Source organism: Molothrus aeneus, chromosome 10 (genome assembly GCF_037042795.1).
Source record: "Molothrus aeneus isolate 106 chromosome 10, BPBGC_Maene_1.0, whole genome shotgun sequence".
In the NCBI taxonomy this organism is placed as follows: Eukaryota; Metazoa; Chordata; class Aves; order Passeriformes; family Icteridae; genus Molothrus; species Molothrus aeneus.
The window spans coordinates 25,248,009-25,267,540 of record NC_089655.1 but is presented as its reverse complement, the minus strand read 5'-3'; the positions used below and the strand labels follow the sequence as shown (position 1 = coordinate 25,267,540).

The following is a 19,532-nucleotide window of genomic DNA, read 5'->3' as shown; positions in this document are numbered from 1 at the left end:
AGCAAGCACAAATAACTGGAGCTTAGTGAAGTGGTATGAAATCTAGCACTGGCTTCTGAATATCAACCCAAAAGCTGCCTGGGGTTGAATACCCCAGACTCAAGGGGTGTTTTCAGCCCCGTGCTGCTCTGACTGTACTGACCAGTCAGTGGGTGTCCATCAGAGGCATTAAAGGGCAGAGTAAATAATTTTCGCTTTTTACTACAAGGTTGCAGCTTAATTGTCTGCAGGCAGACGAGGCCACATCCCGTGGCTCGGGTGCTGAGCGTGCTCCTTTCCCCTCCTGGAGCCTCCAGGCGCCCGTGCCTGCCCCGCCGGGGAAGGAGCGCCCGGGCCGGCGCTGCTGCTGCTGCTGCTGCTGCTGCTGCTGCTGCTGCTGCTGCTGCTGCTGCTGCTGCTGCTGGTGGTGGTGGTGGTGGTGGTGGTGGTGGTGGTGGTGGTGGTGGTGGTGGTGGTGGTGGTGGTGGTGGTGGTGGTGGTGGTGGTGGTGGTGGTGGTGGTGGTGGTGGTTTGGCGGCGCTCGGTGGAAGGCAGACGGTCTGCAGGGCTGCACTGCCGCCCCGTGGCTTCTCCCTTCCTCTCCGAAAAGCTTCCTGACAGCATGGGAGCCCAGCACTGCGGTGGGCAGCTCTAGTGCCCACACCTGCAGCCTTTCTGCCTCCCCTTCACCTGTGCGGGCACACGTGTGCCCCTCCTGCTGGAGGTCCTGCCGGGGTCCCGGGGCTGTGGTGTCGTTTCCCCAGACCCTTTCAACACCCCTGTCTCCATCCCTCTGATGGCCACCAGGGCTGTGCTGCCCCATCTGACCCCTCTGTCCCCAGCAGGAGTGGGGGGCTCTGCTGTCCCCAGCAGGAGTGGGGCTGTGCTGCCCCATCACCCAGGGGTACCCAGGGCCCTGCCAGCCCTCGGTGCCACTCTGGGCAGCTGTCACTCCCCAGCCCAGAGGAGATGTGGCCCTCCTCAGCGTGGGTGCACCACACCACTGCTGTCACCACGGTCACAGGGGGTCTGTGAGGCAGCAGGGCCACCCTGGCAGCCCGGGGAGCCAGGAGCAGCCCTGGGCTCAGCCAGGGCCACAGCAGTGACGTGCCTGCACACGAGGCCATGCTGGCACCTGCACCCCAGGGCAGGCTCAGGCTGCACAGTGGGAAATGATGTCCACAGGCTGCAGGTGGCTGTGGCAGAGTCCCCAGCCCTGGAGGGGCCGTGTGGATGTGGCACTTGGGGACATGGGCTGGTGGTGGCCTGGGCAGTGCTGAGGGCATGGCTGCACTCAATGGTCTTGGGGGGATTTTCCAGCCTGGGTGATTCTGTGACTGACAGACAAAGCAGAGGTTGTGTGCTGTGAGGGTGCAGGCAGTGGAGATGCAGTGGGGTGGAAGGGGTGAGGAGGGACTGCTCTACAAACAGATGTAAGGCTGTAAGCCTGGATTGCTGTTACAAACAAGGTGTAAGGTTATAAACTTACACAAATCTCCTTTCCAAACCACAGTTTGAAAGCTCAGTCTGATGTTGCAACACTTATTTTTTGCTGGGCTGACTTACTGAGGTGGCAGGTCAGAGCCCGACTGAGCCCATGCCCTCTCTGCACAGCTGAGCACATCCAGGCAAACCTGGCTCTGATTGTCCATGTCGTGGAGCACAGGGATGCAGGGAATGCTGGCTCTGAGCAGGGGCACACGCTGCCTGCTGCTCTTCCCATTGCAGTTTTAGCCCTGGCTTTAGCCTGCTTAACCTTGCACTCATTTTTTTCTGACACATCAGCAGCCTGGACTGCATGGGAATGCAGAGGGTGGGAAGCAGGGCATGCTGCATGGCTCTTGGTACACTGTGTGCAGGAAAAGCAGCAATGTGATGTTTCATCTTTGTATAACTTCAGAATGGTTTGGGTTGGGGGAGTGGCTCAAACTTGTCCCATTCCACCCACATGCCGTGGGCAGGGACAGCCTCCACTAGACCCGGTGCTCCAAGCTCCATCCAACCTTACTGAATGAAATAAATAAGGAGGGAAAGGACTAAAGCGAATGTTTGTTTGCTTTAGAAAGCTGTGAGTGGTGGGGAGCAGGTGGTGCACAGCAAGCCAGCAGTGCTGGTGTGGGCTCTGGAGAGCGTTGGCAGTGCAGGCTGGTGTTGGGCTGAGGCATGAAGGGTAAGCACTGCGTGGGATGGATCTGGATTTTAACATTCACATGCTCCTCATCCTGTCTGACAGAGGTCTTGTGCTGTCCCAACTGGTCCCTTTGACTGAAAGGGCTCTAACAGAATTGGCATTGGAGCATTTCCATATTGCAGCTGATGCTGTACGGTTCCTTTGGGTAAATCAGTTTATGATTTCCTCTATCTGGGAGTGCTGTGGGTTCAGGGAGGTTGCTGGGGAGGTTCACTGGAGGGCAGGGGAGTGGCTCTGGCATGAGATGAGACGTTGGTCTTTCAAGGTTAAGCACTGTGAGCTCCTGCCCTAAGCCAAGGGTGACCTCGGGGCAGGAGCAGCGCCCTGGCTGTCACTGCACAGCCACGTTCCACCTGGAGACCAGCATGGAAGGAGAGTGGGAAACCTTCCTTAAGTGCAACAAAATGAAACACCAGTTTTGGTGGTTCCAGTCTGGCCTCCTCTTCCTCTGTGCTGTTTGCCTGTGCCAGAGCTGTCGTGGGAACTCCTGTTCTCCTGGGAGGGACAGGGCAGGAGAGGGCTTTGTCCTGCATGCCCCATCATCAGCTGTGCCTTATCTTCCCATGCCACCTGAGATCTGGCTTCTTTACCTATGTTTTACCTCTCAGCCTCTGACAAAGGACCTGAGCTGTGCAAAAGAGGAGATGGGTTTGCTGCTCTGTGCCCAGCCCTGCGTGTACACATGTCAGTGCTGGGACCCAGGGCCAGGCCACCCTCACCTGTGCCAGAGTGGGCTCACCTGTGCCCTGCCCTGGCACTGCAGGGCAGGTGGAGTGGCCATGGAGCTGTGTTCTCTCTTGGTTTTGTGGGAGTGGGGTGAAGAACATTGGGCTTTCACTGGCTATTTGCTGCAGAAGGACTGAGGAGAGAGAGCCCAGATGGATTTTTAAAGTATTTGAATAGTTTGGAGGTGGCAGAACTTAAATGTCTGAAAGTCTGACTAAGGGCCAATCTTCATCTGTGTTTGGGCAGGTGGCACATGGTTCAGCTCTCAGCTTTCTGTGACGTTCCTGCTCTGCTCCTCCAAAGGCTGCTGCACCCCACAGGCTGCTCAGCCAGAGAGCACGAGGCTGCGCTGATTTGCTGCTGGTGGAACTTTAGCCAAAGAAATCACCTACATTTCAATCTGAAAAGGTAAAACCGCCGTGTCCCAGGCTCTGCTCGAGTTCCTGCCTCGCAGAGCGGCAGCTCGGTGCCCCGGGACACCCGACAGGGCTGCCTGCACCCGGGCGTCACCGCGCGGCCACCGCGGCTCCCGAGCGGCTCCCGAGCGGCTGCGGAGCGGCTGCGGAGCGGCTCCCGAGCGGCTCCCGAGCGGCTCCCGAGCGGCTCCCGAGCGGCTCCCGAGCGGCTCCCTCCGCTGCCTGTCTCGGGGCACTGGGGCAGGTGACGGGGCTCGGTGCGGGGTTCAATGCGGGGCTCGGTGCGGGATTCAATGCGGGGTTCGGAGAGGGGCGGGCAGTGGAGGTTCGGAGCGGGGCTCGGTGCGGGGTTCGGAGCGGGGCTCAGTTCGGGGTTCGGAGCGGGGTTTGGTGCGGGGCTCGGTGCGGGGTTCAGTGCGAGATTCAATGCGGGGCTCGGAGCAGGACTGGCCGGCTCGGCTGCTCCCGGCGGCTGCACGCCCTGCTGGTGAAACCTGTTGTTTTGGAAGCTGCACAGTGGAGTAACCTCTGCCCCGGGTGATACGACAAGAAATCACCTCCTGGCCGGGACCCAAGCAAAACACGCGATTAACTTTGCCCTGCGCTGGCTCGCCGGGAGGCGGTGAGAGGGGGAGAGCCGCTCCGGCAGCGCCAGAGAGGATCCTGCGAGGATGGGGGCCCGGCTGCTGTGCCTGTGCCTCCTCACCGCCCTCCTCGGCTACTACATCTACAGCCCGCTGCCGCAGGAGCTGGCCCAGCCCGGCACCGTGATGCTCGCCTCGGCTGCCCTCAGGGCCCTGGGGCACCTGGTGAGCCGTGGGGCAGGGCAGGGGGGTTCTGTGGGCTCGGGGACACGGCACGGTGTGTGCTGTGTGGGTGTGTGTGTGCTGTGTGTGCTCTGTGTGTGTGTGTGCTCTGTGTGTGTGTGCTGTGTGTGCTCTGTGTGTGTGTGTGTGTGTGTGTGTGTGTGTGTGTGCTGTGTGTGTGTGTGTGTGTGTGTGCTCTGTGTCTGTGTGTGTGTGCTGTGTGTGTGTGCTGTGTGTGTGTGTGTGTGCTCTGTGTGTGTGTGTGTGCTCTGTGTGTGTGTGTGCTCTGTGTGTGTGATGTGTGCGCTCTGTGTGTGTGTGTGCGCTCTGTGTGTGTGTGTGTGTGTGCTCTGTGTGTGTGTGTGTGTGCTCTGTGTGTGTGTGTGTGTGTGTGTGTGTGTGTGCTCTGTGTGTGTGTGTGCTGTGTGTGTGTGCGTGCTCTGTGTGTGTGTGCTGTGTGTGTGTGTGTGTGTGTGTGTGTGCTCTGTGTCTGTGTGTGTGTGTGCTGTGTGTCTGTGTGTGTGTGTGCTGTGTGTGTGTGTGCTCTGTGTCTGTGTGTGCTCTGTGTGTGTGTGTGCTCTGTGTGTGTGATGTGTGCGCTCTGTGTGTGTGTGTGTGCGCTCTGTGTGTGTGTGTGTGTGTGCTCTGTGTGTGTGTGTGTGCTCTGTGTGTGTGTGTGTGTGTGTGTGTGCTCTGTGTGTGTGTGTGTGTGCGCACTCTGTGTGTGTGTGCATGGTGTGTGTGTGCTCTGTGTGTGTGTGCGCGCTCTGTGTGTGTGTGTGCATGGTGTGTGTGTGTGTGTGCTCTGTGTGTGTGCTCTGTGTGTGTGTGTGTGCTCTGTGTGTGCTCTGTGTGTGTGCTCTGTGTGTGTGCTCTGTGTGTGTGTGTGTGTGCTCTGTGTGTGTGTGTGCTGTGTGTGTGTGTGTGCTCTGTGTGTGCTCTGTGTGTGTGTGTGTGCTCTGTGTGTGCTCTGTGTGTGTGCTCTGTGTGTGTGTGTGTGCTGTGTGTGTGTGTGTGCTCTGTGTGTGCTCTGTGTGTGTGTGTGTGCTGTGTGTGTGTGTGTGCTCTGTGTGTGCTCTGTGTGTGTGTGCTCTGTGTGTGTGTGTGCTGTGTGTGTGTGTGTGCTCTGTGTGTGTGTGTGCTCTGTGTGTGTGTGTGTGTGCTCTGTGTGTGTGTGTGTGTGTGTGTGCTCTGTGTGTGTGTGTGTGTGTGCTCTGTGTGTGCTCTGTGTGCGTGTGTGCTCTGTGTGTGTGTGTGCTGTGTGTGTGTGTGCGCGCTCTGTGTGTGTGTGTGTGTGCTGTGTGTGTGTGCTCTGTGTGTGCTCTGTGTGTGTGTGCTCTGTGTGTGTGCGTGTGTGCTCTGTGTGTGTGTGTGCTGTGTGTGTGTGTGCGCGCTCTGTGTGTGTGTGTGTGTGCTGTGTGTGTGTGTGCTCTGTGTGTGCTCTGTGTGTGTGTGTGTGTGTGTGCTCTGTGTGTGTGTGCTCTGTGTGTGTGTGTGTGTGTGTGCTCTGTGTCTGTGTGTGTGTGTGTGCTCTGTGTGTGTGTGTGTGTGCTCTGTGTGTGTGTGTGTGTGTGTGCTCTGTGTCTGTGTGTGTGTGTGTGCTCTGCGTGTGTGTGTGTGTGTGTGTGCTCTGTGTGTGTGTGTGTGTGTGTGTGTGTGCTCTGCGTGTGTGTGCTCTGCGCGTGTGTGTGTGTGTGCTCTGTGCGTGTATGTGTGTGTGTGTGTGTGTGTGTGCGCTCTGTGTGTGTGTGCTCTGTGCGTGTGTGCATGGTGTGTGTGTGTGCTGCGTGTGTCACACAGGGACGGTGCTGCACGGACCCGAGGGCAGAGTCGCTGAATGGAGCTCTGAACTGACTGTGATAGAAAGAAATGTAGGAAAGGTTTGGTCTTGCAGCCTTGAGAAAGGGCCGCTCAGAGTAACGAATGGGACGTGGGATGTGACTGGATCAACAAGCACAGACAGGCTTGTCTCGCTTTGCAGGGCTGTGCAGCTCCAGCCCTGCTGCCTGAATCACCCCTGGCTCCTGTGCCCAGCTCCCCCTCCAGCGCTGGCTGTCCGGGGAGGGAACACTACAGCAGCTCTCACATTCTATTGATTTCTGTGGCTTCATGGAAATCCACTGGCAAAAAGGCCTGAAAACCACACAAAACAACATCTCTGTGTGAGACAGCCCCTGCTGGCAGGGCGTACTTTTCAGGGCTGTCCAGTCTGCAGGAGGAGGGAGCATGAGGAGTTTTTTGGTGTGTGTCAGGGACTCCTGTTTTGATTTCGGGGGCTGAGGCGGTGGAAGATGAGTGGTGAGAAGGGAAGGAGCTGTGGTCAGCGGTGTTGGTGTGCTGCCTTGCTGCTTCCCCTGCCAAATCCCCTGCTGGAGGGAGCCTGCAGGGCGGGCGGGCACGGGCAGCCCATCGCCAGGTCACACTGTCCCTCAGCAGGACACTGGCACAGGAGTGGTGTGATCTCCCTGGAAGGTGGGGCTGTGTCTGCTGCTTCTGTCCTGCCTGCCTGGGCTCAGCGGGGCTCTGGGCAGGCGTTTTGTAACCGGGCTCTCATCTCCTGTGAAACCATAATCCCAAGGGAAGGGCACAGCCCCAGCCCCCCTGGAGCTGCACTGGTGCAAATCAGAGTCAGGTGGCCCTAAATTGTCCCAAATGTATCCTGAATGGCCCTGCAGTTACTGGGCAGTGACTCGAGCTCACCTGGGGCAGGGCTGTGTTTCAGAGGGGGCCCTGGTGCAGTCTGACTCCCTGATGTTGGTTTGAACAAAGGGGCCAAAGTGCCACCCTCGAGCGTTCCTGGGCAGTAGAATTCTCTCTGGGCTCCCAAAAGGGTGTGCCACGAGCCCACAGCTTGGCACATCTCCATGCCCTGTTGTGGGGGCTCCTGGGGAGCCCCCAGCCCTGCTGGGTGAGCTCAGAGGCCCTCAGTGCCCCCTCTTTGCAGCAGGGAGGCTGGGAACTCTCCCTGGCCTGTTGATGTTCGTGTCCTGTGTCCGTGTGCTGACAAGCTGGGGAACAGCCTCTGAGAGCACACCTGCCACTTGCTGTGGTGTTTGAGCCCCAAAATCCCTCAGGTATTTCAGGAAGTGCCCTGTAAATGCCTGGAGAAGGTACAAAACACAGCAGGATGTTTTTGCTGCCGTTGTGTGCCATCCCCCCAGAGCTCCCCCCTCCTCAGCCCAGCTCTGTGGAAGCAGAGAGCCAGACTGGGCCCTGCTCACGAGCTGCCCTGTCGGGGTGATGGGGAGCATCCCAAGCACTGCTCCCTCATCCCAAGCACTGCCCCTCTGGAGCCCTGTGGCACTGCCCCTGCCAGGGCACAGCCAGGCTCCCTTCCCCTGCACAGGGTTTGGGTCTGTCCTTGCTGTGGGGACTGGGGAAATGCTTTCCAAAGCACAAGGAAAGTGCTTGTGCACAAGGAAAATGCTTTCCAAAGCACAGGGATCCCAGCCTCAGAGTGGCAGGCTTTCCTGTTGCTCCATAAGGCCCAATAATCTCACACTGGGACAATGAGGATTTTCAGATGAGGGCACCATTTCCTTTCATTGATAATGGCCTGGAAACCGCAGGCAGCAGCCCAGTGGTTTTCCACAATGTAAATTGTCCACTTGTGGAAAACAGCTCTGAGAGCTCTGGAAACCCTCAGTGCTGGGGCTCAGGGAATTCCTCCCACCACGGGGCTTTCACAAGCTCGTTGGAGTCACAGCAGGACTCACTTTGACTGAGATATTTGTTTTTTCAAGATGTTAATCCTTGGGGGAAAAGCAACAACTGAGACATGTTTATGTAAACTGTGTCAATGTGGTGGCTAAAAGGGCAATTCTGGCACGGGCATGTGTGTTTGTTTTCATGGAGCTGATGGCAAGGACCTGTGCTTCCCTCTGCCGTGTGCCAGGGCCTGCCCACTCATCTCCCTCCCAATTCCAGCACTCTGGGATTGGCAGGGCTCCCCCGGCATCACCCGCTCCAAGCCTTCAGAGAGAGGTGACTCAAAAATGTGCTGACAATCCCTGTCAAGGGCTGAGCTCTGTGCTATTCCAGCTCCTGAAAAAGAAGGTTATAGCATGGAATCCCAGAATCCCAGACTGGTTTGGGTTGGAAAAGATCTTAAATTTCATCTCATTCCACCCTCCTGCCAAGGTCAGGGACACCTTCCACTAGACCAAGTTGCTCAAAACCTGGTTATATGTAGATGGTGATGAAACAGTCGATTTAAATACAATTTGAAGGAAAAAAAATACACCAGGCAGGGTCAGACTGTATGGCTTCCACTATCACAGTGGGAAGGCCAGAGGTTACACCTATCAGCAGATAACCTGTCAGTGTGGGGGTTCCACATTCTTCCTGGGGACAATAAAGCTTCTCTGGGACACCAAACTCCAAACAGGTTCTGCACCAGGCTTGGCTATTTTCTTCCTTTTAAAAATCAAACCTGCTCTAAATTTCATCTGTTTTCACTTTCAGAGAACATGTAAGAGCTTGGCTTTATTTCTTATTCCTTCAGTTGTGGTGTGGTGAGGCTAGGGTGGGAAGAGGGGCACGTCCCATTGCTGGGGTGCTGGTGGAGGTGCCCAGGTGCTGGTGCTGGCAGCAGTGCTGGGTCTGTGGGTGGCTCTGCACTGTGCTCCCTGGGCTGTGCCCATGCCACGCTGGTGCCAGCAGCAGTGCAGGGGCTGTGGGTGGCTGTGGGTGGCTCTGCACTGTGCTCCCTGGGCTGTGCCCATGCCACGCTGGTGCTGGCAGCAGTGCTGGGTCTGTGGGTGGCTCTGCACTGTGCTCCCTGGGCTGTGCCCATGCCATGCTGGTGCCAGCAGCAGTGCAGGGGCTGTGGGTGGCTCTGCACTGTGCTCCCTGGGCTGTGCCCATGCCACGCTGGTGCCAGCAGCAGTGCAGGGGCTGTGGGTGGCTCTCTGCACTGTGCTCCTAGAGCTGTGCCCGTGCCACGCTGGTGCCAGCAGCAGTGCAGGGGCTGTGGGTGGCTGTGGGTGGCTCTGCACTGTGCTCCCTGGGCTGTGCCCATGCCACGCTGGTGCCAGCAGCAGTGCAGGGGCTGTGGGTGGCTCTGCAGTGTGCTCCTAGGGCTGTGCCCATGCCATGCTGGTGCCAGCAGCAGGCCAGGGGGAATCTCTGTGGAACAATGCCCGTGCTGGTGCTGGTGGCTCACTGGGCTGGACCCTGGGCTGCAGAGGTGACCCACATGGACACCAAGCAGGAGTCTGAGTGTGGCACGGAGCAGCAGCCCTGGCTGTGGCTGGGCTCTGGCCTTGCTGGGCAGCTGGTGGCAGTGTGGGCACGTGCCAGGAGCGCTCCTGGCACTGCCAGGCTCAGGTGGAGGCACTCTGCTCTGGCCTGTTTGTGTGACTGCCACAGCAGCTTCACACACCTGCACAGAGCATCAAAGGGCTGCAGGGGAATTCAGCCTGAGAGTGAATAGGCTGCCTGGAAACAGCTTCCCCTGTCTTGTGCTGCAGTCGGAGGCGGCTGAGCTGCTGGGGCTGATGCACTACATGGAGGGCCTGAGACTGATCACGACTGTGGAGCTGGTGGCTCCCACGTCCGACGAGAATGTCACTGTGACAGACACAGAGCTCAGCGGGGTCCCCGTGCGCCTGTACCTGCCCAAGAGGCCACCTGGAGGGCTCAGGAGGGCCGTGCTCTTCTTCCACGGCGGCGGCTGGTGCCTGGGAGACGCAGGTGAGCCCTGCACATCGCTGCTGGGTCTGTGCCACAGATCTCACAGCCCTGTCAGGAGCTGCCTCTTGCTTTGTGGGGCGTGTGTGTGTGTGTGCCCATTCTCACACACACTGGGCTTCCATTCCAGGCATGCACGGCTACGATCTCATGTCACGGCGGATTTCAAACGAGCTGAATGCTGTCGTGGTGTCAGTCAAGTAAGAGCTCTTCTCTGTCCAGATGGGATGAGGGCTTGGAGTAAATGAATCTGTTTCAATTAACCTGATTTTTCAATGTTTCTGTATTTGATTGCATGCTTTCCTGCTGACTTATACACATTTGTGAGCAGAGGCTGCCAGGGTGACAGAGAATTGTGGTTGGTGGCTACTTTGGCTTTATGGAGATGGGTGGGTAATAAAGTGGGTGCCCTGGGACAGACAGTTCCCACTTCTCTGGGCATGGAAACAAACATTCCCCAACAGGGAGATGCGAGCAAGCCCTTCTCTTTATTAACAGCAGGTACTAACACACTTCTCCTGCCTCCCCCAGCTACAGGTTGGCCCCTCCACACCGTTTCCCTGCCCAGTTTGAAGACGTGTACCTGGTGACCAAGTTCTTCCTGCAGAGCAAGGTCCTGTCCCAGTACGGGGTGGACCCTGCGCGGGTCTGCGTGGCCGGGGACAGCGCCGGGGGCAACCTGGCTGCAGCTGTGGCACAACAGGTACAACACAAACGGTTTGCAGCTCAAAATCAGTGTTTGTGTAGTCTCACAACCACTAAGGAAAGCTCAGCTCGCAGCACACACTGCTCTCGTGGTCTGTCAGGATGTCACAGCCTGCAGGGTTGTCACAGGGCTCTGGGGACCAGGCAGGCAGCTGTGCCTGAGCCACCCAGTGCCATCACAGGAGCTTTATGCCATCCAGACATCTGTCCCCTAAAAAAGGCTCTCTGCCCTCCAGTCGGGCCTTACATCACTCTAACCTTAAGCTCGTGTTGTCTGGTTTAGGTATGATGTTTGCAAAGGGAATTTTAACTATGTGACTCATAAAGATGCAAATAGCAGGGAAAACAAGCAAACAAAAAAACCCTCACTAAATTTTGTGGTGTCTGAGCATACAGTCTGGTGCCTTTTGCACTTCTCCTTCAGCTTTATTAAATAGTCAGCACGATGTTGTTGCTCTCTCGAGAAGCTGTTTGGGCTGTAACGAAACCCTGGGAATGGTGGTGAATTTGCTGCGGATGCTGAAGGCATAAAATGAGGGAGAAAATGGAAAATTTATTAGTGAAGAGGGGAAAAGGTTGACATATAAGAAATGTCAATGTTCAATTCGTCACATTTTATTTGTTACATCTCTAAAATGCACAGAATTGTGATTGCTTGAGTTGCAACATCTCAGGGTTAAAAACCAAATAGATGAGCATGCTCTAAATTGTTTGAAACGATAAGGAGACCCTGAAACGATAAGAAACCTGAAAGTTTCGTGATGTAAGAATAGAAATTTTCAGTAGCTATAGAAAATCTTCTGTCAATACCTCAGAAAGCATCAAAATTTCAGAAAGAGTATTTCCCAAAAATCATTATCCTTCAATATAAGAAATAAAAAGAGATTACATTTGATGTTTGAGAATTTTTATTACAGTGTGCTGTTTTAGATAGCCTGCCTATAGATTCAGACTTTCTTTATCCTGGTTTTATTGATAATCTTATTTTGCTCACGTTGCAAAGTGCGTGTTTTCATTCTCCACCTCAGATGATCTGTCAGCGTGGGAGAATCGACACCTTTACTGATTCTTTGCAACGGGTTCTGGTTTTTTTTGCAGCTGTCGGAGGACCCTGAAGTCAAAACCAAGCTCAGAGCTCAAGTTCTGATCTACCCAGCCCTGCAGGCGCTGGACCTGGACCTGCCGTCGTACCGCGACAACGCGCACAAGCCGCTGCTGCCGCGCGCGCTGATGGTGCGGTTCTGGAGCGAGTACCTGAGCGCCGACCCCGCTCTGCGGGCGGCCATGGCCTCCAACCGCCACGTGCCGCCCGAGGCCGGGCCCCTGCTGCCGCTGGTCGACTGGAGCCGCTGGCTGCCCGCCGCCATGCGGGGGGCTCACACCTACCGGGGCCCGGCCCTGGGCGCCGCGGGGCCGGCGCGGCGCTTCCCGGGGCTGCTGGACCCGCGTGCGTGCCCGCTGCTGGCATCCGAGGCCCGGCTGCGCCGCCTGCCCCCGGCCTTCGTGCTGACCTGCGAGCACGACGTGCTGCGGGACGACGGCGCCATGTACGCGGCCCGGCTGCGCGCCGCCGGCGTGCCCGTCACGCACCACCACGCCAAGGACGCCTTCCACGGCGCCATGACCTTCCTGGCCTGGCCGCTGGAGCTGGCCGTGGGCCAGCGGCTCTTCAACACCTGCGTGGACTGGCTGAAGGAGAACCTGTGAGCCCAAGTCAGGCCCTCGCGTGCCCAGGAGTGACTGGAGCTGGGCTGGATTTTGGCCGTGACCGCCGGTGCTGGGGCTGCAGCATTTCCCACCTTGTGTGGCAGGAAATCAGTCTGATCCCAACCCACACGTTCCTCCAGTGCTACCATCCGAACCTCAAGCCCCCAGACTGCCAGGACTGCCCCGGGTTCCTCCTCTGGCCCTGCAGCCTCCAGGCTCTGGTGTCTTGTCTCTGTTGCTGCTTCTTTCTTCCTATCACATCTTCAGTGCAGGGTGTGTGCCCGAGGGCCAGGTGGCTGTGGGCACACGGGACGTGCTCAGGGCTGTTTCTTCCTGTCCCCTTTGGCTCCGTGGGATGTGGCAGCAGGGCCCCGCTGCTGCCAGGGCTGCTGGCCTGAAGGGAAGCCCCGGGAGCTGCAGGAGGCTCGGGGCAGCTGCAGGGACCTGCCCGTCGCAGGCTGGGCTGGGGCTGCTGCTCCTGCCCTGCACGGCTTGGGAAGTGCTTGGAAACCCAGTGGGATGGCTAAAAATTGTGCAAGTGTTTTGGGCTTTGCTTGTTTGTTTCTTTTGGGGGGTTTGTTTATTTGGGGTTTTTGTTGTGTTGCCTTTTTTTTTTTTCTTTTTAAAGCACATATCTTACTCCTACTTCCATTCTTTAATCCTTGCACTAGCAGGAATTAGAGAATCAAACCAGCACTGGATATTCACTGGAAAAAGGAAGCTGTGAAGGTCCCAGACTTAGGATAACACTGCTGCATGGTCTGTGCTCTACTTATCTGTTAAGTTTTGCACCAGGTGTTCTAACTGTCCTTGAAATTTTTTATCAGATTTCACATATGATTTCTTAAAAGTACAATTAGCTTAGAGATTTTATAGGCTTGGAAAAGAAACATAGTTCAGCTGGCTGTGTGGAACAAATAACCTCTGTGTAATTGTTTTGTGTGTTAAATATAAACCCTAAAACTTTTGACTGAAGCATGAATACAAGGGTTGACTGTTGGTTTAAGTAAATCAGCCACTGGGCAGGTACTTCATGTATCCTGCTTTTCTTTTGCATAAAAGATACTGAATCTTCAATAATTCTGGCTTATTTTCCTGACTGCGTGCGGCCTGTTCAGATGGCATGTGTAAGGGATGATTGCTGCTTTCCATCTTTATTCAGATGAACATAAACATTAAACTCGTTTTTGATTCCAGAGCAGTGTCCTGTCCCTCGGGTGTCCCATCCATCGGGAGCAGAGGCAGCTGTGCTGCAGCTGCAGACAGCCCCAGTTCCAGCTCTGCCCTCACTCCTGCTGGGGCTGGGGAGCTGCTGGGCTGGGCTGGGCTGTGCAGGAGGGAAGCAGCAGTGCTTGGGTAGGTCTGTCCTTGCCCCTTTGCACACCCTCTGGAGGCACGTCTGCACTGGTGTGCCCAGTCCCAGGGGTTTGGGAGTTATTCCTGGGGTCTCCCTGCAGCGCTGCCAGCACAGCCCAGCACTCACCGCGGCCTGGGCTCCTCTGCTGCCACAGACAGCTCCACTGCACTTTTATTGCTCCCACATTTGGGATTAATTAACAGCCTCTTAGTGTTCCTGAGGAAGTTGGGCTTCGGGGTTTTGCTCATTAACACCTTTGGTTTGATTTTCTGTACAGTTTTAGGGTCACATCCACAGAATGTTCCCTGGGATGGGCATTTCTGGGTTGTAAATGCCAGTGGAATGAGCCCAGCTGGGGTTTCCAGGAAGATAACCTTGCTGAAGAGACTGCTCACGGAGGATGGCTGTGGTTTGGGTTTGGAGGGGACGTGCCCACATCACGTCCCTCAGCCCTGCTGTGGGCCAGAGTGGCTTTGGTGGCTCTCCTGCCCCACAGCACTGGGATGTTGCTGTTAGGGCAGCACTGGGCTGAAGTGTTGGCCTCAGTTGGCTTTGCCTCCCCTCAGGGCTGCTGGAGGAGCCTGAGCCAGCTCAGCTGGAGCAAACCTGGGCCATCCCCCCTGTCCACACTGCCACCAACAATACTGTGCTTCCTCCATCGTGGCATCAGGGACACTCAATGCCTGCCTGTAAGGCAGGAGAAAAATTTATGTTCTAAGAAACAATGCCAGTCAAAAATTGCCAACCTTCTGTGTTTTTATAGGGTGCTCTTGGAACCAGAAGTAAATGGCTTTTAAGCACCAGCACCTATGGACTCATGATTGATTGGGCTGTATGTTTTTGTTTAGGTTCCTAAAATAGACTTTTGGGACTGGAAATGCCTGGAGAGGCACAAAATGAGACAGTGAAAGCTGCACTATTGATGTTGCTGGCAGGAGAGGCTGGAGCTGCAGTAAGCAACCCGTTTATCCACACCAAAAACAAGAAAAACCACCACAAGGGAAGGCTTTGGTACATCTCCAAAAGCCTCCCCTTGAAGGAAGGATGGGGTTTGGTGGTTGACAGTCAAGGACAAAGCTCAGCCTCGCCATGGTGGGTTCACAACCCTGTTTGGAGCCAGCTCTGGGTGCAGAGATCAAACCTCCAAGGATGCCCAAGCACAGGGAGACTGACCACAGACTCTCCTACCACAGGGTGCAGTGGGAGCTGTATGAACAGAGGGGGTTCATGCCTGCAGGTGAGTCAAGGAGGAAATGAAGCATCCTCAAAATATCCCCACCAATCTGGGCTTCCCCATCACCCTTTTCTTAAGAACCCTTAACTTTTTGTTGCAGTACTACACCGGTTAAAAAACCCCAAAATTCCCCAACAAACCACCACCAAAGCCCCAAACCCCAGAACTGGACAGTGCTCTTGTGTTTCTGGTATTTCTGGCAGTGTTGGTTGATTGCTCCCGGGGTGCTCAGCCCCAGCAGAGGCCAGCAGGACCCCAGCCTGCCCTGCCAGGAGCACTGGGAGCTGCAGGCCTGCAGTGCCAGCACACAGAGCCTGCTGTGAGAGCCCAGCTCAGGTGCTCCTTATGGACAGGGCTGCTGAAAGGCAATGGACTGCCAGCATGTGCGACTGGGACAGCCTCAAAATAACCAGGGGATAGAAAACTGCTTAGGAGTACAACCAGCTGAGGCAATGGTCACTGAGCTGTAAAGCAGGGACCAATCTAAACCTACTGAAATGAACATTTCTTGCTCCCTCACCAGTTTTCTGAGGAGTTACTGCAGCAGGAAGGAAGAAATGCTCCATTTCTTCAGCCCTATTTTATCCCTCAGTGCTACAGCAGTTGCCTGAATGAACAAGATATTTAAAAGCTGGTAAATGAGAAGCCAGTGCTGGTTATTAGCCATGGGGGAAATTTCAAAGAACCTTCTGTAATGGCTAAATATGAGCTGATTATTTGGCCTTGTCCGCAGAGAAAAGCTACAATAGCTTTTTATATGTATTAATAGGGTTAATGTTTGCTAACTGTGAAGTACATCACAATAAAGGGGAGGGAAAGGTGGAGAAGCTGTGGCTGCCCCATACCTGAGGATGCTCAAGGCCAGGTTGAATGGGGCTTGAAGCAGCCTGCTCCAGTGGAAGTGTCCCTGCCCGTGGCAGAGGGGTGGAACTATTCGCCCAGGGGGTGGAATCAGTCGCTGTGGGGTGTGGTCACTCTGCATTAGCAGCATCATTGTATTTTTGTCTTTGCCAATAATTTATATAGCGCTGGCAGGAAAGCAGGGAGCAGTGGAGCGGGGATGTGCTGCTGTGTGAGGAGCTGGAGCTCCGCTTCCCCCGGCTCTGCCCTCCGGCAGCCCCTGGCGGTCCCAGGCATGGCACGGGAGCAGGGGGTGCCCTGTCCTCGGGCGGCCCGGCTGGCTCCCCGCGGGCTCCTGTGAAGGGGAAGTGCCCTCGCAGCTCAGCCACACAGATCCCGCCTTGCCCTGCCTCGTTAATGATTGAATGAGAGGCGGCGGGGCTGCCCCGGCTCGCTCAGCTCGGCCGGACCTGCGGCGAGGCAGCACCGGCCCCGGCCATGGTAAGGCTCCGCCACGGGCACTCTGCCGGTCCACATTCCTGAGTGGGCTCTGGCTGCTCTTCCTTCTTACCTTAAAACTGATCCATCATCCTTTCCTAACAACTTGCTAAATTAATGCATCTGTCTATACCGCACTTTCAATTATTGTTGCTATTTAAATTGCTGATGTCTGTGATGTGCTTTCTAGACTTAGAACCTCACTAAGGTGTTGAGTTTCTCCTCAAGAACCGAGCAGACAGGGCTCAGCAGGAGCAGCAGGTGAGGTCTGAGCAGAGCAAGGGCTCTCTGTAGCATTTCTGTCTCCTGGGGGGCACAGAGCAAGTGTTGAGACTTGATGGAAATGGCTTTATGGAGCTTTTGCTCTGCCTCATGATCTCCCTTCGAAATGAAACACAGCTGATCTCTGCTTTGAGGACAGAGACCTGTGAACAAGTTCTTGACACCAAAACACCTTTGGAAATGCTTAACCTTAGCTTGGGTTCAGTTTTGATCTATGTCCCAGTTTCTGGCATTTGGTTTTCCCTGCTTTCCAGTTGTTTGCTGACACTTTATCCAAGGCTCTCACTAAAAGCTGTATGTGTCCTGTGGCAGGGACAGGTGGCTTTGCTGAGGAGGGAGAGGAGTAAACACTTGAGATCCTGCTCTATTTCCTTCCCTGAAGATGAAAGCATTTTTTTTAACCAGCCTTTAGAAAGAAAGCAAGTTCATGTGTGGTGCAGCTTTGAAGGAAGCTTTGGCAGAATGCACAGGAGATGTGCTCCATCCTCCATGCAGTTCTGGTACCCAGTTTCCAGCCCAGCTCACAAAGTGCTCGATTAAGGGCTGGGTTAATTTACCAAACACATCTCTCCTGGCTCCCCAGCCAGTTCTGAGCAGTGCTGCTGCCTTCATCCCTCAGCAGCCCTGTCAGCAAACCTCTGCTGCAGTGACAAGGCAGGACCCACGGGACTGGTGTTGGGTAACAGGGGCAGATGACTCCACGAGGCTCTGACAGGGCACCCACGGGCTGGTTTCACTTTCCTGGCCCCTGGCACTGCCCTGGCTTTGGCCAAGCTGGAACGCTGTGACTGATGCCTTCATTCAGGTGATGCTCCCACTTGAGTTCCTCACACAGGTCTTTGCTCAGGAGAGTTTTCATCTCCTTCTGTAACTGTGATCAGTGTCTGCAAGTACCAGTCCTGTGTGTGAGAGACGTTTGAGGTCACATATCTACTTATCCTGTGGGCTGGAAGGAAATTGCAGGCTGCATTCACTGATTACAGCAATGATATAACAATAACTGTGCTATGATCTTTTACTTGGGTTTGGTGTTTATTTTGTTTCTTTTGATTTTCCAGGCTGTGAATGAGACCAGTGACTATTTTCTGACAAACAGAGTACTGGAAAAGTATTATCTCTCCACCATGTACAGCCTTGAGTTCATTATAGGTGCCATTGGAAACACCATCGTGGTGTTTGGCTATGTTTTCTGCCTGAAAAAATGGAAAAGCGGCAACATCTACCTGTTCAATTTATCCATATCAGATTTGCTATTTCTGTGCACTCTGCCAAATCTGGTGAACAGCTACTCCAAAGATCAGTGGGCAAAGGAGAGCATCCTGTGCCACAGCAACAGATTCCTGCTGCACGCCAACCTGTACAGCAGCATCCTCTTCCTCATGGTTATCAGCGTTGACCGGTACATGCTGATGAAACACCCCTTCAGGGACCACATCCTGCAGAAGAGGAGCACAGCTGTTATGGTGTCCGTTGCCGTATGGATCGGGGTGATCCTGGAGCTGCTGCCTCTGCTGCATTTCCTGGAGCCTATAACACCTGACAATAACTACAAGTGTCTTGACTATGCGAGCTCTGGAGACCCCGTGACAAACCTCGTCTACAGCATGGTCCTGACCGTCTTTGGCTTCCTCATTCCCCTGCTGACCATGTGCTGCTTCTATGTGAAGATGGTTCGTTTTCTCCAGAACAGGAGCGAGCAGATCCACTCTGCCCTGACCCTGGAGAAGCCCCTGACCCTGGTGATCCTCACCGTGGTGATCTTCTCCCTGCTCTTTACTCCCTACCACGTCATGCGCAACGTCCGGATCGCCTCCCGAATTCCGGCCCTGAACGTCTCTGAGTGCACAAAGGGAGTCATCAGCACCATTTACATCATCACCAGACCCTTTGCCTTTCTAAATAGTGCCATCAATCCCGTTTTTTATTTCCTGATGGGTGACCACTTCAGAGAGATGCTGATGGCCAAAACAAGACAGCTCCTGGGCAGGCTGACAACCACTGGGAAGTGAATGAGTGAGCAGTCCCCTTGTGGTGGGAGAGGTCTGGGAGGAAAGTCTCTGAGGGAGAGCATTCAGCAATGTGCCATTGTTTTAGATAACTTTATTTATGCAATAGAATAGGTATGAGCTGATTGTGTTCCTCTAAATGCACTGTCACCTCATTGTACAGGAGATTTCTGCTGAGCTGCCTGCAGCACGCCAGGAGGGATGCTCTGCCCCGTCCCAGCAGGACAGCAGTGGGGTACCCACAGCCCATAGATACTGTCATCAAAAGGCCATCAAGCCAGCTCTCTGAGGGAAAGCACACTGCTCTCAGACAGCTGCTTTGTGAGCCATAACGTGGGCCTGGGCTGGGACAAAACGTGCCCTCATAGGTCACCAGGACAGCCAGGCACACTCACATGGGCACTCACACAGCCACTTACCAGGGCGTGCAGCTACCTATCCTCATTATAGCTGTCTATAAGTGCCTGTGGAATCTATAGCCTGAAGCAGAATTCAGACCTCAGAGTTCAAACTTTATTAGCAGTTGCACTAATGAACCAGGAGCTAATGAGGAGCCGGTCCCTGCCTGATCCCTGCTCCACACAGAGCCCCAGCACCTCAGAGGCACTCAAAAACCTACTGGGCTCTGCTCCTTCCCCCTTCTGGGACAGCCCTGGTTTGTACCTTTGATTTAGTGGCAATCTCTAAAGTCTCCATGACTTCCACTTACCTAAACTAATGAGTGAAACTTCTGATCATTACACAATTAACTGTGATGCTGCTGGTTTTGCAATTAAAATTGTGATAAAAAAGAGAATATAAACCCCTATGTTCAAGCTTCACATGCATGTTCCTCTCTGCCTAATTCCTCTGCTCCTGAGTGGTACATGGAGAAATTTCAATTAATAAAGCTCCAAAGCACTACCTGGTTCACCTGAGCTGGGCTAAGCAGGACCAAGGTGGGTGCAGGTTCCCCCAGGCAGAGCCACATTGGGCTGCAGGCACTGGTATCAGCACAGCTGGGCATGGGCTTTGGTTCTGATTCAGACAGGGCTTTTTTGGTTTCATTTTGTTTTGTCTTTCCTAATTTTGGGTGTGGACTGAAAATGCCTCCA

General features: G+C 54.9%; 2 protein-coding genes across 2 annotated transcripts; both read left to right on the top strand.

Moving 5' to 3' along the window:
- Positions 1-3,289: 3,289 nt before the first annotated feature.
- On the top strand, positions 3,290-12,816 carry AADAC (arylacetamide deacetylase). The gene is made up of 6 exons (XM_066556783.1): positions 3,290-3,304; positions 3,822-4,121; positions 9,590-9,812; positions 9,940-10,009; positions 10,341-10,512; positions 11,613-12,816. The coding sequence occupies exons 2-6, from the start codon at positions 3,984-3,986 to the stop codon at positions 12,219-12,221; spliced, it is 1,212 nt and encodes a 403-aa protein (XP_066412880.1). The 5' UTR covers positions 3,290-3,304; positions 3,822-3,983; the 3' UTR covers positions 12,222-12,816.
- A 1,911-nt stretch (positions 12,817-14,727) lies between these two features.
- Positions 14,728-18,441, top strand: SUCNR1 (succinate receptor 1). Its single transcript, XM_066556256.1, has 3 exons — positions 14,728-14,815; positions 16,083-16,153; positions 17,491-18,441. The coding sequence occupies exons 1-3, from the start codon at positions 14,728-14,730 to the stop codon at positions 18,439-18,441; spliced, it is 1,110 nt and encodes a 369-aa protein (XP_066412353.1).
- Positions 18,442-19,532: the final 1,091 nt, after the last annotated feature.